This window comes from Engystomops pustulosus, unplaced genomic scaffold, assembly GCF_040894005.1.
Source record: "Engystomops pustulosus unplaced genomic scaffold, aEngPut4.maternal MAT_SCAFFOLD_242, whole genome shotgun sequence".
In the NCBI taxonomy this organism is placed as follows: Eukaryota; Metazoa; Chordata; class Amphibia; order Anura; family Leptodactylidae; genus Engystomops; species Engystomops pustulosus.
Window position 1 is genome coordinate 91565 of NW_027285121.1, and position 22670 is coordinate 114234.

Sequence of the window (22670 nt, forward strand, 5' to 3'; positions counted from 1 at the left end):
CAGTGTATCTCACCAGGCTAGATCCAGAGACCACCTATAGCTGAGGCCTGGAGAGACCACAATAAATAGGAGCCTACAACAATCCTACACAACAGAGCCTCTCGCCAACCTTGCCCCTAAACCTTCCCGTCTCCATCCCAGTGTATCCCACCAGGCTAGATCCAGAGACCACATATAGCTGAGGCCTGGAGAGACCACAATAAATAGGAGCCTACAACAATCCTACACAACAGAGCCTCTCGCCAACCTTGCCCCTAAACCTTCCCGTCTCCATCCCAGTGTATCCCACCAGGCTAGATCCAGAGACCACATATAGCTGAGGCCTGGAGAGACCACAATAAATAGGAGCCTACAACAATCCTACACAACAGAGCCTCTCGCCAACCTTGCCCCTAAACCTTCCCGTCTCCATCCCAGTGTATCCCACCAGGCTAGATCCAGAGACCACCTATAGCAGAGCCCTGGAGAGACCACAATAAATAGGAGCCTACAACAATCCTACACAACAGAGCCTCTCGCCATCCCTGGCCCTAAACCTTCCCGTCTCCATCCCAGTGTATCCCACCAGGCTAGATCCAGAGACCACCTATAGCAGAGCCCTGGAGAGACCACAATAAATAGGAGCCTATAACAATCCTACACAACAGAGCCTCTCGCCATCCCTGGCCCTAAACCATCCTGTCTCCATCCCAGTGTATCCCACCAGTCTAGATCCAGAGACCACCTATAGCTGAGGCCTGGAGAGACCACAATAAATAGGAGCCTAAAACAATCCTACACAACAGAGCCTCTCGCCAACCTTGCCCCTAAACCTTCCCATCTCCATCCCAGTGTATCCCACCAGGCTAGATCCAGAGACCACCTATAGCTGAGGCCTGGAGAGACCACAATAAATAGGAGCCTAAAACAATCCTACACAACAGAGCCTCTCGCCCTCCCTGTCTCCGTACTAATGTGTCCTACTACAGTCTACATCCACCATGTACCAGGAAACCACCTATAGCTGAGGCCTTGGAGAAACCCTCACACCATGAATAGGAGCCTACAACAATCCTACGCATCAGAGCCCTCCCCTGCCCTTGCCCTAAACCTTCTTGTCTACAGAGAAATGTGTTCCACCACAGTCTACGTGTCATGGAGTTTCCTCTACTGCACATGAAATTCAACCGGATATTCATGGGATCAGACGTTACCAAGACTCTAAAAGTCCAAGGTTGATAGATGAGGTAGACGGCTGATACATGAGGTAGACGGCTGATACATGAGGTAGATGGCTGATACATGAGGTAGACGGCTGATACATGAGGTAGACGGCTGATACATTTTGTATATATGGCTGATACAAGACGGCTGATACAAGAGGTAGACGGCTGATACACGAGGTAGACGGCTGATACACGAGGTAGACGGCTGATACACGAGGTAAACGGCTGATACACGAGGTAGACGGCTGATACACGAGGTAGACGGCTGATACACGAGGTAAACGGCTGATACACGAGGTAGAAGGCTGATACACGAGGTAGACGGCTGATACATGAGGTAGACGGCTGATACATTTTGTATATATGGCTGATACATTTTGTATATATGGCTGATACATGAGGTAGACGGCTGATACACGAGGTAGACGGCTGATACATGAGGTAGACGGCTGATACATGAGGTAGACGGCTGATACACGAGGTAGACGCCTGATACATGAGGTAGACGCCTGATACATGAGGTAGACGGCTGATACATGAGGTAGACGGCTGATACATGAGGTAGACGGCTGATACATGAGGTAGACGGCTGACCCATGACAGACACATGGCAGATATATGATTGAAACATCCTTTTCAATAATTGATGATTGGAGCTTGTAGGAAAGATGATCCTGCAGCCAAATAAAACAAGGTGAGTGGATGTGGATGTCGCATGAAGAAGTGGGAGGATGACGGGGGGGGGGGGGGTCACATTCTTTTCTGCTTAAGTAAAACCTGTATTAATTATTTATCTTGAAGGAGAAGCAGCACTGAGTGCGGAGCGGTGGCCAAGGGCCGGGGGATGGTACCAGGCAATAACACAATATTCAAGTCATACACAGCGAGCTGTCATGTCCTGTGTGTCCTGACACCTTTCTATCATAGCCAGCAGTGGTCAGGGGTCAGCATGGGCGCTCTGACCCCTCTGTGACTACACCCCCCCATACACAGCGAGCTGCCATGTCCTGTGTGTCCTGATACCTTTCTATCATAGCCAGCAGTGGTCAGGGGTCAGCATGGGCGCTCTGACCTCTCTGTGACTACACCCCCCATACACAGTGAGCTGCCATGTCCTGTGTGTCCTGACACCTTTCTATCATAGCCAGCAGTGGTCAGGGGTCAGCATGGGCGCTCTGACCTCTCTGTGACTACACCCCCCATACACAGCGAGCTGCCATGTCTTGTGTGTCCTGACACCTTTCTATCATAGCCAGCAGTGGTCAGGGGTCAGCATGGGCGCTCTGACCCCTCTGTGACTACACCCCCCCATTCTCAGCGAGCTGCCATGTCCTGTAACCTGACACCTTTCTATCATAGCCAGCAGTGGTCAGGGGTCAGCATGGGTGCTCTGACCCCTCTGTGACTACAACCCCTATAAACAGGGAGCTGCCATGTCCTGTGTGTCCTGACACCTTTCTATCATAGCCAGCAGTGGTCAGGGGTCAGCATGGGGGCTCTGACCCCTCTGTGACTACACCCCTCATACACAGCGAGCTGTCATGTCCTGTGTGTCCTGACACCTTTCTATCATAGCCAGCAGTGGTCAGAGGTCAGCAACGGTGCTCTGACCCCTCTGTGACTACACCCCCCATACACAGTGAGCTGCCATGTCCTGTGTGTCCTGACACCTGTCTATCATAGCCAGCAGTGGTCAGGGGTCAGCATGGGCGCTCTGACCCCTCTGTGACTAGACCCCCAATACACAGCGAGCTGCCATGTCCTGTGTGTCCTGACACCTTTCTATCATAGCCAGCAGGGGTCAGCATGGGCGCTCTGACCCCTCTGTGACTATACCCCCCATACACAGCGAGCTGCCATGTCCTGTGTGTCCTGACACCTTTCTATCATAGCCAGCAGTGGTCAGGGGTCAGCATGGGTGCTCTGACCCCTCTGTGACTATACCCCCCATACACAGGAAGCTACCATGTCCTGTGTCCTGACACCTTTCTATCATAGCCAGCAGTGGTCAGGGGTCAGCATGCATACTCTGACCCCTCTGTGACTACACCCCCCATACACAGCGAGCTGCCATGTTCTGTGTGTCCTGACACCTTTCTATCATAGCCAGCAGTGGTCAGGGGTCAGCATGGGTGCTCTGACCCCTCTGTGACTACACCCCCTTCCCCCCATACACAGAGAGCTGCCATGTCCTGTGTGTCCTGACACCTTTCTATCATAGCCAGCAGGGGTCAGCATGGGCGCTCTGACCCCTCTGTGACTACACCCCCCATACACAGTGAGCTGCCATGTCCTGTGTGTCCTGACACCTTTCTATCATAGCCAGCAGTGGTCAGGGGTCAGCATGGGTGTTCTGACCTCTCTGTGACTACACCCCCCATACATAGCGAGCTGCCATGTCCTGTGTGTCCTGACACCTTTCCATCATAGCCAGCAGTGGTCAGGGGTCAGCATGGGCGCTCTGACCCCTCTGTGACTAGACCCCCAATACACAGCGAGCTGCCATGTCCTGTGTGTCCTGACACCTTTCTATCATAGCCAGCAGGGGTCAGCATGGGCGCTCTGACCCCTCTGTGACTACACCCCCCATACACAGCGAGCTGCCATGTCCTGTGTGTCCTGACACCTTTCTATCATAGCCAGCAGTGGTCAGGGGTCAGCATGGGTGCTCTGACCCCTCTGTGACTATACCCCCCATACACAGCGAGCTACCATGTCCTGTGTCCTGACACCTTTCTATCATAGCCAGCAGTGGTCAGGGGTCAGCATGCATGCTCTGACCCCTCTGTGACTACACCCCCCATACACAGCGAGCTGCCATGTTCTGTGTGTCCTGACACCATTCTATCATAGCCAGCAGTGGTCAGGGGTCAGCATGGGTGCTCTGACCCCTCTGTGACTACACCCCCTTCCCCCCATACACAGAGAGCTGCCATGTCCTGTGTGTCCTGACACCTTTCTATCATAGCCAGCAGGGGTCAGCATGGGCGCTCTGACCCCCCTGTGACTACACCCCCCATACACAGTGAGCTGCCATGTCCTGTGTGTCCTGACACCTTTCTATCATAGCCAGCAGTGGTCAGGGGTCAGCATGGGTGTTCTGACCTCTCTGTGACTACACCCCCCATACATAGCGAGCTGCCATGTTCTGTGTGTCCTGACACCTTTCCATCATAGCCAGCAGTGGTCAGGGGTCAGCATGGGTGCTCTGACCCCTCTGTGACTACACCCCCATACACAGCGAGCTGCCATGTCCTGTGTGTCCTGACACCTTTCTATCATAGCCAGCAGTGGTCAGGGGTCAGCATGGGCGCTCTGACCCCTCTGTGACTACACCCCCATACAAAGCGAGCTGCCATGTCCTGTGTGTCCTGACACCTTTCTATCATAGCCAGCAGTGGTCAGGGGTCAGCATGGGTGCTCTGACTCCTCTGTGACTACACCCCCCATACACAGGGAGCTGCCATGTCCTGTGTGTCCTGACACCTTTCTATCATAGCCAGCAGTGGTCAGGGGTCAGCATGGGTGCTCTGACTCCTCTGTGACTACACCCCCCATACACAGGGAGCTGCCATGTCCTGTGTCCTGACACCTTTCTATCATAGCCAGCAGTGGTCAGGGGTCAGCATGGGTGCTCTGACTCCTTTGTGACTACACCCCCCATACACAGGGAGCTGCCATGTCCTGTGTGTCCTAACACCTTTCTATCATAGCCAGCAGTGGTCAGGGGTCAGCATGGGCGCTCTGACCTCTCTGTGACTACACCCCCATACACAGGGAGCTGCCATGTCCTGTGTGTCCTGACACCTTTCTATCATAGCCAGCAGTGGTCAGGGGTCAGCATGGGTGCTCTGACCCCTCTGTGACTACACCCTCCATACACAGCGAGCTGCCATGTCCTATGTGTTCTGACACCTTTCTATCATAGCCAGCAGTGTTCAGGGGTCAGCATGGACGCTCTGACCCCTCTGTGACTACACCCTCCATACACAGCGAGCTGCCATGTTCTGTGTCCTGACACCTTTCTATCATGACCAGCAGTGGTCAGGGATCAGCATGGGTGCTCTGACCCCTCTGTGACTACACCCCCCATACACAGCGAGCTGCCATGTCCTGTGTGTCCTGACTCCTTTCTATCATAGCCAGCAGTGGTCAGGGGTCAGCATGGGCGCTCTGACCCCTCTGTGACTACACCCCCCATACACAGCGAGCTGCCATGTCCTGTGTGTCCTGACACCTTTCTATCATAGCCAGCAGTGGTCAGGGGTCAGCAATGGCGCTCTGACCCCTCTGTGACTACATCTCCAATTCACAGCGAGCTGCCATGTCCTGTGTGTCCTGACACCTTTCTATCATAGCCAGCAGTGGTCAGGGGTCAGCATGGGTGCTCTGACCCCTCTGTGACTATCACCCCCCCATACACAGCGAGCTGCCATGTCCTGTGTCCTGACACCTTTCTAACATAGCCAGCTGTGGTCAGGGGTCAGCAACGGTGCTCTGACCCCTCTGTGACTACACCCCCCATACACAGCGAGCTGCCATGTCCCGTGTGTCCTGACACCTTTCTATCATAGCCAGCAGTGGTCAGGGGTCAGCATGGGCGCTCTGACCCCTCTGTGACTACACCCCCCCATTCTCAGCGAGCTGCCATGTCCTGTAACCTGACACCTTTCTATCATAGCCAGCAGTGGTCAGGGGTCAGCATGGGCGCTCTGACCTCTTTGTGACTACACCCCCATACACAACGAGCTGCCATGTCCTGTGTCCTGACACCTTTCCATCATAGCCAGCAGTGGTCAGGGGTCAGCATGGGCGCTCTGACTCCTCTGACTACACCCCCATACACAGCGAGCTGCCATGTCCTGTGTCCTGACACCTTTCTATCATAGCCAGCAGTGGTCAGGTGTCAGCATGGGTGCTCTGACCCCTCTGTGACTACACCCCCCATACACAGCGAGCTGCCATGTCCTGTGTCCTGACACCTTTCTATCATAGCCAGCAGTGGTCAGGGGTCAGCATGGGTGCTCTGACCCCTCTGTGACTACACCCCCATACACAGCGAGCTGCCATGTCCTGTGTCCTGACACCTTTCTATCATAGCCAGCAGTGGTCAGGGATCAGCATGGGCGCTCTGACCCCTCTGTGACTACACCCCCAATACACAGCGAGCTGCCATGTCCTGTGTGTCCTGACACCTTTCTATCATAGCCAGCAGTGGTCAGCACGGGCGCTCTGACCCCTCTGTGACTACACCCCCCATACACAGCGAGCTGCCATGTCCTGTGTGTCCTGACACCTTTCTATCATAGCCAGCAGTGGTTAGGGGTCAGCATAGGCGCTCTGACCCCTCTGTGACTACACCCCCCATACACAGCGAGCTGCCATGTCCTGTGTGTCCTGACACCTTTCTATCATAGCCAGCAGTGGTCAGGGGTCAGCATGAGCGCTCTGATCTCTCTGTGACTGCACCCCCCATACAAAGCGAGCTGCCATGCCCTGTGTGTCCTGACACCTTTCTATCATAGCCAGCAGTGGTCAGCATGGGCGCTCTGACCCCTCTGTGACTACACCCCCCATACACAGCGAGCTGCCATGTCCTGTGTGTCCTGACACCTTTCTATCATAGCCAGCAGGGGTCAGGGGTCAGCATGGGCGCTCTGACCTCTCTGTGACTACACCCCCATACACAGCGAGCTGCCACGTCCTGTGTGTCCTGACACCTTTCTATCATAGCCAGCAGTGGTCAGGGGTCAGCATGGGCGCTCTGACCCCTCCGTGACTACACCCCCCATACACAGCGAGCTGCCATGTCCTGTGTGTCCTGACACCATTCTATCATAGCCAGCAGTGGCCCGGGGTCAGCATGGGCGCTCTGACCCCTCTGTGACTATACCCCCATACACAGCGAGCTGCCATGTCCTGTGTGTCCTGACACCTTTCTATCATAGCCAGCAGTGGTCAGGGGTCCGCATGGGGGCTCTGACCCCTCTGTGACTACACCCCTCATACACAGCGAGCTGCCATGTCCTGTGTCCTGACACCTTTCTATCATAGCCAGCAGTGGTCAGGGGTCAGCATGGGTGCTCTGACCTCTCTGTGACTACACCCCCATACACAGGGAGCTGCCATGTCCTGTGTCCTGACACCTTTCTATCATAGCCAGCAGTGGTCAGGGGTCAGCATGGGTGCTCTGACCCCTCTGTGACTACACCCCCCATACAAAGCGAGCTGCCATGTCCTGTGTGTCCTGACACCTTTCTATCATAGCCAGCAGTGTTCAGGGGTCAGCATGGGTGCTCTGACCCCTCTGTGACTACACCCCCATACACAGCGAGCTGCCATGTCCTGTGTGTCCTGACACCTTTCTATCATAGCCAGCAGTGGTCAGGGGTCCGCATGGGGGCTCTGACCCCTCTGTGACTACACCCCTCATACACAGCGAGCTGCCATATCCTGTGTGTCCTGACACCTTTCTATCATAGCCAGCAGTGGTCAGGGGTCCGCATGGGGGCTCTGACCCCCCTGTGACTACACCCCCCATACACAGCGAGATGCCATGTCCTGTGTCCTGACACCTTTCTATCATAGCCAGCAGTGGTCAGGGGTCAGCATGGGCGCTCTGACCCCTCTGTGACTACATCCCCCATACACAGCGAGCTGCCATGTCCTGTGTCCTGACACCTTTCTATCATAGCCAGCAGTGGTCAGGGGTCAGCATGGGGGCTCTGACCCGCCTGTGACTACACCCCCCATACACAGCCAGCTGCCATGTCCTGTGTGTCCTGATTCCCTCCCTCCGGTTGTCTTCGGCTTCCTCTTTCCAGTCCCTCCTCCGGTGACCGGTGACACACAGACCTTTGTCCTGATCTCCTCACTGGAATGTGCTGCCATTATACAGTCGCAGGTGCACCCCAGATAAGGGTCAGGTTGATGGATAGGTCCACACCTGATCATAGGTGGGGGCCATTGAATATTCTGGGACACCCCAGGTTATGGGATTGTTTCTGGTCCCCCCTGCAAGAAAATGGCACCCACTGAGCCGGCCAGCCATGCTCCAAACTGGTCCAACTAATAGGTGGTGCAAAGTACAACACCACGGTCCTGCACCAGATTTATCATCCAGCGTCACACACTGTGACAGATCTGCTGCTGTATAAGGCTGCCTGTCTCATTCTGCACTGTGAGACTCGTGATGAAACTCTGCCAGGGCGTTTAGTTGTCTTAGTTTCGGCCTCCTCTTCCTCCATATTCTGGTGGTACCTCCTGCATAGGACAGAACTTCTCATCCTGCTGGGGGAGTCGGGCACGACCTGCACACGTTTACCCCCCCCCCCCTCATTAGCTTCCTATCCTATTTCTGCAAAATTTGACATTTACTACATTGATACAGCACCAGAAACAAGCTTACTGCACAGATATGTTACCAGAATCAAGATTACCGGACCAGAACAGGACTACATACATACGGTACCAGAACCAATATTACTACATAGATACAGGACTACATACATACGGTACCAGAACCAATATTACTACATAGATACAGGACTACATACATACGGTACCAGAACCAATATTACTAGATAGATACAGGATTACATACATACGGTACCAGAACCAATATTACTAGATAGATACAGGACTACATACATACGGTACCAGAACCAATATTACTAGATAGATACAGGATTACATACATATCTACAAACATATCTAGGCATTGTCCTGATGCCTAGATACGTTACCAGAAGCAAGATTAATTCATAAGTACGGTACCAGAACTAAGATTAATATATTCATAGGGTTAATAAATAGATGTGTTCCTTAAAACTAAGGCTTTTTAAAAAACTTTACATTTTACAACTTTACAAATTTGATTTAAAAAGTTTTTGGACACCAATACAGGCAGTCCCCGGGTTACGTACAAGATAGGGTCCGGAGGTTTGTTCTTAAGTTGAATTTGTATGTAAGTCGAAACTGTATATTTTATAATTGTAGATCCAGATAAAAATTTTTTTGCCCCAGTGACAATTGGAGTTTAAACATTTTTTGCTGTAATGGGACCAAGGATTATGAATAAATCTTCATTACAGACATCTTACAGCCAATCACTGCAGCCTGGGACTATAGTAACATCCAGAGAGGTCACCAGAGGTCACAGGGGTCCGTCTGTAACTATTGGTTGTCTGTAAGTCGGGTGTCCTTAAGTAGGGGACCGCCTGTAATACAATATTCTCTGCCCCAACTGGCACAGAACATATTCACTATTATCATTATTGCTATTCTATTACTATTTGCAAAAATAAAACCCAAAAACCCCTAACAATAACCAAAAATATACAGACCCCCACCTCTTACATCCCAATATGGCGGCCTCCACCATCAGCGCTCCAGAACCCGAGGTCGTGGACATCCTCCGCCCCGCTTCTTGTACTGATCCATAATGTCCCGCAAGTTCCCTTGTGTCTTATCTCACAAAGTTTATTTCCTAACAATCGGCTGCGGAGATTTTCTGTTTACCTTTCCCATTAATCCGTCATTTTATAGTCCTGATGGTTTGTGAATTGTCATAAATTTCCCATCTATGTAAATTATTCTTCTCAATAATCGTAGAAAAATGATAATAGGAGAAATGTCGTTTTCCAAAGATAAAATTTGTTCCTCGTTAAATGTTTTCGCCCTCTATGAAGTGTAAAATGTGCAAATAAAAAAATATCACAATATAGATACAGAACCAAGCTCACAATATAGATACAGAACCAAGCTCACAATATAGATACAGAACCAAGCTCACAATATAGATACAGAACCAAGCTCACAATATGGATACAGAACAAAGCTTACAATATGGATACAGAACCAAGCTCACAATATTGATACAGAACCAAGCTCACAATATGGATACAGAACCAAGCTCACAATATAGATACAGAACCAAGCTCACAATATAGATACAGAACCAAGCTCACAATATAGATACAGAACTAAGCTCACAATATAGATACAGAACCAAGCTCACAATATAGATACAGAACCAAGCTCACAATATGGATACAGAACAAAGCTTACAATATGGATACAGAACCAAGCTCACAATATTGATACAGAACCAAGCTCACAATATGGATACAGAACCAAGCTCACAATATAGATACAGAACCAAGCTCACAATATAGATACAGAACCAAGCTCACAATATAGATACAGAACCAAGCTCACAATATAGATGCAGAACCAAGCTCACAATATAGATACAGAACCAAGCTCACAGTATAGATACAGAACCAAGCTCACAATATGGATAGAGAACCAAGCTCACAATATAAATACAGAACCAAGCTGACAATATAGATACAGAACCAAGCTCACAATATAGATACAGAACCAAGCTCACAATATAGATACAGAACCAAGTTCACATAAAAGATACAGAACCAAGCTCACAATATGGATACAGAACCAAGCTCACAATATGGATACAGAACCAAGCTCACAATATAGATACAGAACCAAGCTCACAATATAGATACAGAACCAAGCTCACAATATGGATACAGAACCAAGCTTACAATATGGATACAGAACCAAGCTCACAATATAGATACAGAACCAAGCTCACAATATAGATACAAAACCAAGTTCAAAATATAGATACAGAACCAAGCTCACAATATAGATACAGAACCACACTTACTACATAGATACAGGCCCAGAAACAAGCTTACAACATAAATACAAGAAAAGAACCACATTCACTACAAAGATATAGGACCAGAACCACAGTAACTAGTACAGGACCAGAACTATGCTTACAGCACAGATACAGGACCAGAACCAAGCTTTCAACATAGACTCTGGACCATAACCACACTTACTACATAGATACAGTACCATGATCACATTTTATGCATAGATACAGGATCATAACCAAGCTTACAACTAAGCATACCACCACAACTACAATGGAAGAGACATCACAGCAGAACCATGTGTGTGCAATGTCCAGTCACAGTAGAGACCCAAATCTCAATGAGAATCTGATGCTTTAAAAACGTTCTCCAAACAAAGGCACTGAGCGGCAGCTACAATGCAGAATGGGAGAACCTCCAGCCTCTAGATGTGCAGAGAAGAATGGGGGGAACCTCCAGCCTCTAGATGTACAAAGAAGAATGGGAGGAACCTCCAGCCTCTAGATGTACAAAGAAGAATGGGGGGACCTCCAGCCTCTAGATGTACAGAGAAGAATGGAGGAACCTCCAGCCTCTAGATGTACAGAGAAGAATAGAGGAACCTCCAGCCTCTAGATGTACAGAGAAGAATGGGGGAACCTCCAGCCTCTAGATGTACAGAGAAGAATGGAGGAACCTCCAGCCTCTAGATGTACAAAGAAGAATGGGGGAACCTCCAGCCTCTAGATGTACAGAGAAGAATGGAGGAACCTCCAGCCTCTAGATGTACAGAGAAGAATGGAGGAACCTCCAGCCTCTAGATGTACAAAGAAGAAAGGGGGGAACCTCCAGCCTCTAGATGTACAAAGAAGAATGGGGGGAACCTCCAGCCTCTAGTTGTACAAAGAAGAATGGGGGGAACCTCCAGCCTCTAGATGTACAAAGAAGAATGGGGGAACCTCCAGCCTCTAAATGTACAAAGAAGAATGGAGGAACCTCCAGCCTCTAGATGTACAGAGAAGAATGGGGGAACCTCCAGCCTCTAAATGTACAAAGAAGAATGGAGGAACCTCCAGCCTCTAGATGTACAGAGAAGAATGGGGGGAACCTCCAGCCTCTAGATGTACAGAGAAGAATGGGAGATCCTCCAGCCTCTAGATGTACAAAGAAGAATGGGGGAACCTCCAGCATCTAGATGTACAGAGAAGAATGGAGAAACCTCCAGCATCTAGATGTACAAAGAAGAATGGAGGAACCTCTAGCCTCTAGATGAACAAAGAAGAATGGAGGAACCTCCAGCCTCTACATGTACAGAGAAGAATGGGGGAACCTCCAGCCTCTAGATGTACAGAGAAGAATGGGGAACCTCCAGCCTCTAGATGTACAGAGAAGAATGGGGGAACCTCCAGCCTCTAGATGTACAGAGAAGAATGGGGGAACCTCCAGCCTCTAGATGTACAGAGAAGAATGGAGGAACCTCCAGCCTCTAGATGTACAGAGAAGAATGGGGAACCTCCAGCCTCTAGATGTACAGAGAAGAATGGGGGGAACCTCCAGCCTCTAGATGTACAAAGAAGAATGGGGGAACCTCCAGCCTCTAGATGTACAGAGAAGAATAGAGGAACCTCCAGCCTCTAGATGTATAGAGAAGAATGGAGGAACCTTCAGCCTCTAGATGTACAAAGAATAATGTAGGAACCTCCAGCCTCTAGATGTACAAAGAAGAATGGAGGAACCTCCAGCCTCTAGATGTACAAAGAAGATTGGGGGAACCTCCAGCCTCTAGATGTATAAAGAAGAATGGAGGAACCTCCAGCCTCTAGATGTATAAAGAAGAATGGAGGAACCTCCAGCCTCTAGATGTACAAAGAAGAATGGAGGAACCTCCAGCCTCTAGATGTACAAAGAAGATTGGGGGAACCTCCAGCCTCTAGATGTATAAAGAAGAATGGAGGAACCTCCAGCCTCTAGATGTATAAAGAAGAATGGAGGAACCTCCAGCCTCTAGATGTACAAAGAAGAATGAGGGAACCTCCAGCCTCTAGATGTACAGAGAAGAATGGGGGAACTTCCAGCCTCTATATGTACAGAGAAGAATGGGGGAACCTCCAGCCTCTAGATGTACAGAGAAGAATGGAGGAACCTCCAGCCTCTAGATGTACAAAGAAGAATGGGGGAACCTCCAGCCTCTAGATGTACAGAGAAGAATGGAGGAACCTCCAGCCTCTAGATGTACAAAGAAGAATCGGAGGAACCTCCAGCCTCTAGATGTACAAAGAGGAATGGGGGAACCTCCAGCCTCTAGATGTACAGAGAAGAACGGGGGAACCTCCAGCCTCTAGATGTACAAAGAAGAATGGAGGAACCTCCAGCCTCTAGATGTACAAAGAAGAATGGGGGAACCTCCAGCCTCTAGATGTACAGAGAAGAATGGGGGAACCTCCAGCCTCTAGATGTACAAAGAAGAATGAGGGAACCTCCAGCCTCTAGATGTACAGAGAAGAATGGAGGAACCTCCAGCCTCTAGATGTACAGAGAAGAATGGAGGAACCTCCAGCCTCTAGATGTACAGAGAAGAATGGGGGAACCTCCAGCCTCTAGATGTACAGAGAAGAATGGGGGAACCTCCAGCCTCTAGATGTACAGAGAAGAATGGAGGAACCTTCAGCCTCTAGATGTACAAAGAAGAATGGAGGAACCTCCAGCCTCTAGATGTACAGAGAAGAATGGGGGAACCTCCAGCCTCTAGATGTACAGAGAAGAATGGGGGAACCTCCAGCCTCTAGATGTACAGAGAAGAATGGGGGGAACCTCCAGCCTCTAGATGTACAGAGAAGAATGGGGGAACCTCCAGCCTCTAGATGTACAGAGGAGAATGGGGGAACCTCCAGCCTCTAGATGTACAGAGAAGAATGGAGGAACCTCCAGCCTCTAGATGTACACAGAAGAATGGGGGAACCTCCCGCCTCTAGATGTACACAGAAGAATGGAGGAACCTCCAGCCTCTAGATGTACAAAGAAGAATGGGAGGAACCTCCAGCCTCTAGATGTACAAAGAAGAATGGGGGAACCTCCAGCCTCTAGAAGTACATAGAAGAATGGGGGAACCTCCAGCCTCTAGATCTACAAAGAAGAATGGAGGAACACAGTACAGACAGGTATAGATATAACCTCCTCTATAGGTACTCATCACAGTACAGACAGGTATAGATATAACCTCCTCTATAGGTACTCATCACAGTACAGACAGTAATAGATATAACCTCCTCTATAGGTACTCATCACAGTACAGACAGGTATAGATGTACCCTCCTCTATAGGTACTCATCACAGTACAGACAGGTATAGATGTACCCTCCTCTATAGGTACTCAGCACAGTACAGACAGGTTTAGATGTACCGTCCTCTATAGGTACTCAGCACAGTAGACAGGTATAGATGTACCCTCCTCTATAGGTATTCAGCACAGTAGATAGGTATAGATGTACCCTCCTCTATAGGTACTCAGCACAGTACAGACAGGTATAGATGTACCCTCCTCTATAGGTACTCATCACAGTACAGACAGGTATAGATGTACCCTCCTCTATAGGTACTCAGCCCATTACAGACAGGTATAGATGTACCCTCCTCTATAGGTACTCAGCACAGTACAGACAGGTATAGATGTACCCTCCTCTATAGGTACTCAGCACATTACAGACAGGTATAGATGTACCCTCCTCTATAGGTACTCAGCACAGTACAGACAGGTATAGATATACCCTCCTCTATAGGTACTCAGCACAGTACAGACAGGTATAGATGTACCGTCCTCTATAGGTACTCAGCACAGTACAGACAGGTATAGATATTCCCTCCTCTATAGGTACTCAGCACAGTACAGACAGGTATAGATGTACCCTCCTCTATAGGTACTCAGCACAGTACAGACAGGTATAGATGTACCCTCCTCTATAGGTACTCAGCACAGTAGATAGGTATAGATGTACGCTCCTCTATAGGTACTCAGCACAGTACAGACAGGTATAGATGTACCCTCCTCTATAGGTACTCAGCACAGTACAGACAGGTATAGATGTACCCTCCTCTATAGGTACTCAGCACAGTACAGACAGGTATAGATGTACCCTCCTCTATAGGTACTCAGCACAGTACAGACAGGTATAGATATACCCTCCTCTATAGGTACTCAGCACAGTACAGACAGGTATAGATGTACCCTCCTCTATAGGTACTCAGCACAGTACAGACAGGTATAGATATACCCTCCTCTATAGGTACTCAGCACAGTACAGACAGGTATAGATGTACGCTCCTCTATAGGTACTTAGCACAGTACAGACAGGTATAGATATACCCTCCTCTATAGGTACTCAGCACAGTACAGACAGGTATAGATGTGCTCTCCTCTATAGGTACTCAGCACAGTACAGACAGGTATAGATGTACCCTCCTCTATAGGTACTCAGCACAGTACAGACAGGTATAGATATACCCTCCTCTATAGGTACTCAGCACAGTACAGACAGGTATAGATGTACCCTCCTCTATAGGTACTCAGCACAGTACAGACAGGTATAGATGTACCCTCCTCTATAGGTACTCAGCACAGTACAGACAGGTATAGATGTACCCTCCTCTATAGGTACTCCGCACACTACAGACAGGTATAGATATTCCCTCCTCTATAGGTACTCAGCACAGTACAGACAGGTATAGATATTCCCTCCTCTATAGGTACTCAGCACAGTACAGACAGGTATAGATGTACCCTCCTCTATAGGATCACTATATAAAGTACAGACAGGTATAGATGTACCCTCCTCTATAGGATCACTATATAAAGTACAGACAGGTATAGATGTACCCTCCTCTATAGGATCACTATATAAAGTACAGACAGGTATAGATGTACCCTCCTCTATAGGTACTCAGCACAGTACAGACAGTTATAGATGTACCCTCCTCTATAGGTACTCAGCACACTACAGACAGGTATAGATGTACCGTCCTCTATAGGTACTCAGCACAGTACAGACAGGTATAGATGTATCCTCCTCTATAGGTACTCAGCACAGTACAGACAGGTATAGATGTGCTCTCCTCTATAGGTACTCAGCACAGTACAGAGAGGTATAGATATACCCTCCTCTATAGGTACTCAGCACAGTACAGACAGGTATAGATGTACCCTCCTCTATAGGTACTCAGCACAGTACAGACAGGTATAGATGTACCCTCCTCTATAGGTACTCAGCACAGTACAGACAGGTATAGATGTACCGTCCTCTATAGGTACTCCGCACACTACAGACAGGTATAGATGTACCCTCCTCTATAGGTACTCAGCACAGTACAGACAGGTATAGATGTACCCTCCTCTATAGGTACTCAGCACAGTACAGACAGGTATAGATGTAAGCTCCTCTATAGGTACTCAGCACAGTACAGACAGGTATAGATGTACCTTCCTCTATAGGTACTCAGCACAGTACAGACAGGTATAGATGAAAGCTCCTCTATAGGTACTCAGCACACTACAGACAGTTATAGATGTACCCTCCTCTATAGGTACTCAGCAAAGTACAGACAGGTATAGATGTACCGTCCTCTATAGGTACTCATCACAGTACAGACAGGTATAGATATACCCTCCTCTATAGGTACTCAGCACAGTACAGACAGGTATAGATGTACCCTCCTCTATAGGTACTCAGCACAGTACAGACAGGTATAGATGTACCCTCCTCTATAGGTACTCAGCACACTACAGACAGTTATAGATGTACCCTCCTCTATAGGTACTCAGCACAGTACAGACAGGTATAGATGTACCCTCCTCTATAGGTACTCAGCACAGTACAGACAGGTATAGATGTACCCTCCTCTATAGGTACTCAGCACAGTACAGACAGGTATAGATGTGCTCTCCTCTATAGGTACTCAGCACAGTACAGACAGGTATAGATGTGCTCTCCTCTATAGGTACTCAGCACAGTACAGACAGGTATAGATGTACCCTCCTCTATAGGTACTCAGCACAGTACAGACAGGTATAGATGAAAGCTCCTCTATAGGTACTCAGCACACTACAGACAGTTATAGATGTACCCTCCTCTATAGGTACTCAGCACAGTACAGACAGGTATAGATGTGCTCTCCTCTATAGGTACTCAGCACAGTACAGACAGGTATAGATGTGCTCTCCTCTATAGGTACTCAGCACAGTACAGACAGGTATAGATGTACCCTCCTCTATAGGTACTCAGCACAGTACAGACAGGTATAGATGAAAGCTCCTCTATAGGTACTCAGCACACTACAGACAGTTATAGATGTACCCTCCTCTATAGGTACTCAGCACAGTACAGACAGGTATAGATGTACCGTCCTCTATAGGTACTCAGCACAGTACAGACAGGTATAGATGTGCTCTCCTCTATAGGTACTCAGCACAGTACAGAGAGGTATAGATATACCCTCCTCTATAGGTACTCAGCACAGTACAGACAGGTATAGATGTACCCTCCTCTATAGGTACTCAGCACAGTACAGACAGGTATAGATGTACCCTCCTCTATAGGTACTCAGCACAGTACAGACAGGTATAGATGTACCCTCCTCTATAGGTACTCAGCACAGTACAGACAGGTATAGATGTACCGTCCTCTATAGGTACTCAGCACAGTACAGACAGGTATAGATGTGCTCTCCTCTATAGGTACTCAGCACAGTACAGAGAGGTATAGATATACCCTCCTCTATAGGTACTCAGCACAGTACAGACAGGTATAGATGTACCCTCCTCTATAGGTACTCAGCACAGTACAGACAGGTATAGATGTACCCTCCTCTATAGGTACTCAGCACAGTACAGACAGGTATAGATGTACCCTCCTCTATAGGTACTCAGCACAGTACAGACAGGTATAGATGTACCCTCCTCTATAGGATCACTATATAAAGTACAGACAGGTATAGATGTACCCTCCTCTATAGGATCACTATATAAAGTACAGACAGGTATAGATGTACCCTCCTCTATAGGATCACTATATAAAGTACAGACAGGTATAGATGCACCCTCCTCTATAGGTACTCAGCACAGTACAGACAGGTATAGATGTACCCTCCTCTATAGGTACTCATCACAGTACAGACAGGTATAGATGTACCCTCCTCTATAGGATCACTATATAAAGTACAGGTGACAGTTCACACCGTGCCTTGGCTGCTCACCAGTCAGTGGAGGTCCTGTCACTGAGGATGTCCTCCTTGGCAGTGATGAGGGACAGGCTGTAGGTGTCCAGGTTCAGGGCGCTCATGTCATCAGGGTCGGGGTGACTGTGAGATTCCTTCCTCTACAATGTCTGCAGGCTGTGCCTCTGCCTCCTCCTCCTCCTCAGCCTCACCCCCGGCCTCCTCCTCCTCCTCCTCCTCCTCCCTCCCGCACTACTTTCTCAACTTCACTCTCTGCCAGTGTGACCCATACTGCACTCCTGCTGAGCCTGACTGTCTCTCACTACTACATTGTCTGTCTCTTCCTTCCTCTCCCGCTGTCTCTTGCATCTTCCAGTCTTCTGTCTTTTCCAGTCTCTCTTCCTGTTTCTCCCATCCTCACAGTCTGTCTCTTCCGTCCTCTCCGCCTTTCTTTTCTATCCTCTCCGTCTGTCTTGTCTACCCGCTCTCCCTGTATCTTTCTTCCTTTTTGGCTGTCTCTTTCTTCTGTCTCTGTCAGCCTTTCACATATCCCAAGTTTACGGCCTCTACCATACCCCAGTGTAGAGCCCTCCACATTCCCCCAGCTAACATCCTCCCCCGTGTCCCCAGCTTACGGCTCCCCCGTGTCCCCAGCTTACGGCCTCCCCCGTGTCCTCAGCGTACGGCCTCCCCCGTGTCCTCAGCGTACGGCCTCCCCCGTGTCCTCAGCGTACGGCCTCCCCCGTGTCCTCAGCGTACGGCCTCCCCCGTGTCCTCAGCGTACGGCCTCCCCCGTGTCCTCAGCGTACGGCCTCCCCCGTGTCCCCAGCGTACGGCCTCCCCCGTGTCCCCAGCGTACGGCCTCCCCCGTGTCCCCAGTGTACGGCCTCCCCGTGTCCCCACTATAACCCCCACCTGAAGCTCAATCTTTCTAAAGCTGAACTTCTTGCCTTTCCACCATCTGCTAACCAAACTAACCCTGACATCTCCATCAGCGGTATCACCAAAACTCAAAGGCAACAGGCAAATGTTTCATCCCAAACTGTAAAACTTCAAACATACACTTAACACTCTGATACAAACTCTAATACCTCTTGTGTCACCTCCTCATCCTCATAGACTGTAAGCTCTTGTGTCACCCCCTCATCCTCATAGACTGTAAGCTCTTGTGTCCCCCCTCATCCTCATAGACTGTAAGCTCTTGTGTCACCCCCTCATCCTCATAGACTGTAAGCTCTTGCGACTCTCCTCATCCTCATAGACTGTAAGCTCTTGTGTCACCCCCTCATCATCATAGACTGTAAGCTCTTGTGTCACCCCCTCATCCTCATAGACTGTAAGCTCTTGTGTCATCCCCTCATCCTCATAGACTGTAAGCTCTTGTGTCCTCCCCTCATCCTCATAGACTGTAAGCTCTTGTGTCACCCCTCACCCTCATAGACTGTAAGCTCTTGTGTCACCCCTCATCCTCATAGACTGTAAGCTCTTGTGTCACCCCCTTATCCTCATAGACTGTAAGCTCTTGTGTCCCCCTCATCCTCATAGACTGTAAGCTCTTGTGTCACCCCCTCATCCTCATGGACTGTAAGCTCTTGTGTCTACCCCTCATCCTCATAGACTGTAAGCTCTTGTGTCCCCCTCATCCTCATAGACTGTAAGCTCTTGTGTCACCCCCTCATCCTCATAGACTGTAAGCTCTTGTGTATCCCCCCTCATCCTCATAGACTGTAAGCTCTTGTGTCCTCCCCTCATCCTCATAGACTGTAAGCTCTTGTGTCCCCCTCATCCTCATAGACTGTAAGCTCTTGTGTCACCCCCTCATCCTCATAGACTGTAAGCTCTTGCGTCTCTCCTCATCCTCATAGACTGTAAGCTCTTGTGTCCTCCCCTCATCCTCATAGACTGTAAGCTCTTGTGTGCTCCCCTCATCCTCATAGACTGTAAGCTCTTGTGTCCCCCTCATCCTCATAGACTGTAAGCTCTTGTTTCACCCCCTCATCCTCATAGACTGTAAGCTCTTGTGTATCCCCCCTCATCCTCATAGACTGTAGGCTCTTGTGTATCCCCCCTTATCCTCATAGACTGTAAGCTCTTGTGTCCTCCCCTCATCCTCATAGACTGTAAGCTCTTGTGTCGCCCCCTCATCCTCATAGACTGTAAGCTCTTGTGTCACCCCTCATCCTCATAGACTGTAAGCTCTTGTGTCCTCCCCTCATCCTCATAGACTGTAAGCTCTTGTGTCACCCCTCATCCTCATAGACTGTAAGCTCTTGTGTCACCCCCTCATCCTCATAGACTGTAAGCTCTTGTGTCACTCCCTCATCCTCATAGACTGTAAGCTCTTGTGTCACCTCCTCATCCTCATAGACTGTAAGCTCTTGTGTCACCCCCTCATCCTCATAGACTGTAAGCTCTTGTGTCCCCCCTCATCCTCATAGACTGTAAGCTCTTGTGTCACCCCCTCATCCTCATAGACTGTAAGCTCTTGCGACTCTCCTCATCCTCATAGACTGTAAGCTCTTGTGTCACCCCCTCATCATCATAGACTGTAAGCTCTTGTGTCACCCCCTCATCCTCATAGACTGTAAGCTCTTGTGTCATCCCCTCATCCTCATAGACTGTAAGCTCTTGTGTCCTCCCCTCATCCTCATAGACTGTAAGCTCTTGTGTCACCCCTCACCCTCATAGACTGTAAGCTCTTGTGTCACCCCTCATCCTCATAGACTGTAAGCTCTTGTGTCACCCCCTTATCCTCATAGACTGTAAGCTCTTGTGTCCCCCTCATCCTCATAGACTGTAAGCTCTTGTGTCACCCCCTCATCCTCATGGACTGTAAGCTCTTGTGTCTACCCCTCATCCTCATAGACTGTAAGCTCTTGTGTCCCCCTCATCCTCATAGACTGTAAGCTCTTGTGTCACCCCCTCATCCTCATAGACTGTAAGCTCTTGTGTATCCCCCCTCATCCTCATAGACTGTAAGCTCTTGTGTCCTCCCCTCATCCTCATAGACTGTAAGCTCTTGTGTCCCCCTCATCCTCATAGACTGTAAGCTCTTGTGTCACCCCCTCATCCTCATAGACTGTAAGCTCTTGCGTCTCTCCTCATCCTCATAGACTGTAAGCTCTTGTGTCCTCCCCTCATCCTCATAGACTGTAAGCTCTTGTGTGCTCCCCTCATCCTCATAGACTGTAAGCTCTTGTGTCCCCCTCATCCTCATAGACTGTAAGCTCTTGTTTCACCCCCTCATCCTCATAGACTGTAAGCTCTTGTGTATCCCCCCTCATCCTCATAGACTGTAGGCTCTTGTGTATCCCCCCTTATCCTCATAGACTGTAAGCTCTTGTGTCCTCCCCTCATCCTCATAGACTGTAAGCTCTTGTGTCGCCCCCTCATCCTCATAGACTGTAAGCTCTTGTGTCCCCCTCATCCTCATAGACTGTAAGCTCTTGTGTCACCCCTCATCCTCATAGACTGTAAGCTCTTGTGTCCTCCCCTCATCCTCATAGACTGTAAGCTCTTGTGTCACCCCTCATCCTCATAGACTGTAAGCTCTTGTGTCACCCCCTCATCCTCATAGACTGTAAGCTCTTGTGTCACTCCCTCATCCTCATAGACTGTAAGCTCTTGTGTCCCCCCCTCATCCTCATAGACTGTAAGCTCTTGTGTCCCCCTCATCCTCATAGACTGTAAGCTCTTGTGTCTCCCCTCATCCTCATAGACTGTAAGCTCTTGTGTCAACCCCTCATCCTCATAGACTGTAAGCTCTTGTGTCACCCCTTCATCCTCAGAGACTGTAAGCTCTTGTGTCCCCCTCATCCTCATAGACTGTAAGCTCTTGTGTCCCCCTCATCCTCATAGACTGTAAGCTCTTGTGTCACCCCCTCATCCTCATAGACTGTAAGCTCTTGCGTCTCTCCTCATCCTCATAGACTGTAAGCTCTTGCGTCTCTCCTCATCCTCATAGACTGTAAGCTCTTGTGTCACCCCCTCATCCTCATAGACTGTAAGCTCTTGTATCACCCCCTCATCCTCATAGACTGTAAGCTCTTGTGTCACCCCTCATCCTTATAGACTGTAAGCTCCTGTGTCACCTCCTCATCCTCATAGACTGTAAGCTCTTGTGTCACCCCACATCCTTATAGACTGTAAGCTCTTGTGTCACCCCCTCATCCTCATAGACTGTAAGCTCTTGTGTCCTCCCCTCATCCTCATAGACTGTAAGCTCTTGTGTCCTCCCCTCATCCTCATAGACTGTAAGCTCTTGTGTCACCCCCTCATCCTCATAGACTGTAAGCTCTTGTGTCACCCCCTCATCCTCATAGACTGTAAGCTCTTGTGTCACCCCCTCATCCTCATAGACTGTAAGCTCTTGTGTCACCCCTTCATCCTCATAGACTGTAAGCTCTTGTGTCACCCCTCATCCTCATAGACTGTAAGCTCTTGTGTCCTCCCCTCATCCTCATAGACTGTAAGCTCTTGTGTCCCCCTCATCCTCATAGACTGTAAGCTCTTGTGTCACCCCCTCATCCTCATAGACTGTAAGCTCTTGTGTCTCCCCTCATCCTCATAGACTGTAAGCTCTTGTGTCCCCCTC

The 22670-nt window shown here is 49.3% G+C and overlaps 1 protein-coding gene across 2 annotated transcripts in view; it reads right to left on the reverse strand.

Annotated features, from left to right (window-relative positions):
• The window catches only part of LOC140110295 (uncharacterized), a 66650-nt gene extending 48395 nt beyond the window's left edge, over positions 1 to 18255 (reverse strand). For both annotated transcript variants that reach the window (XR_011851406.1, XM_072132146.1), the window contains exon 1: positions 18116 to 18255. Coding sequence is in view for 1 of the 2 variants with exons in the window: in XM_072132146.1 (XP_071988247.1) it covers positions 18116 to 18201 (86 nt within the window). In the remaining variant the exon portion in view is untranslated. The remainder of the gene's footprint in view (positions 1 to 18115) is intronic.
• Between the last annotated feature and the right edge of the window lie 4415 nt (positions 18256 to 22670).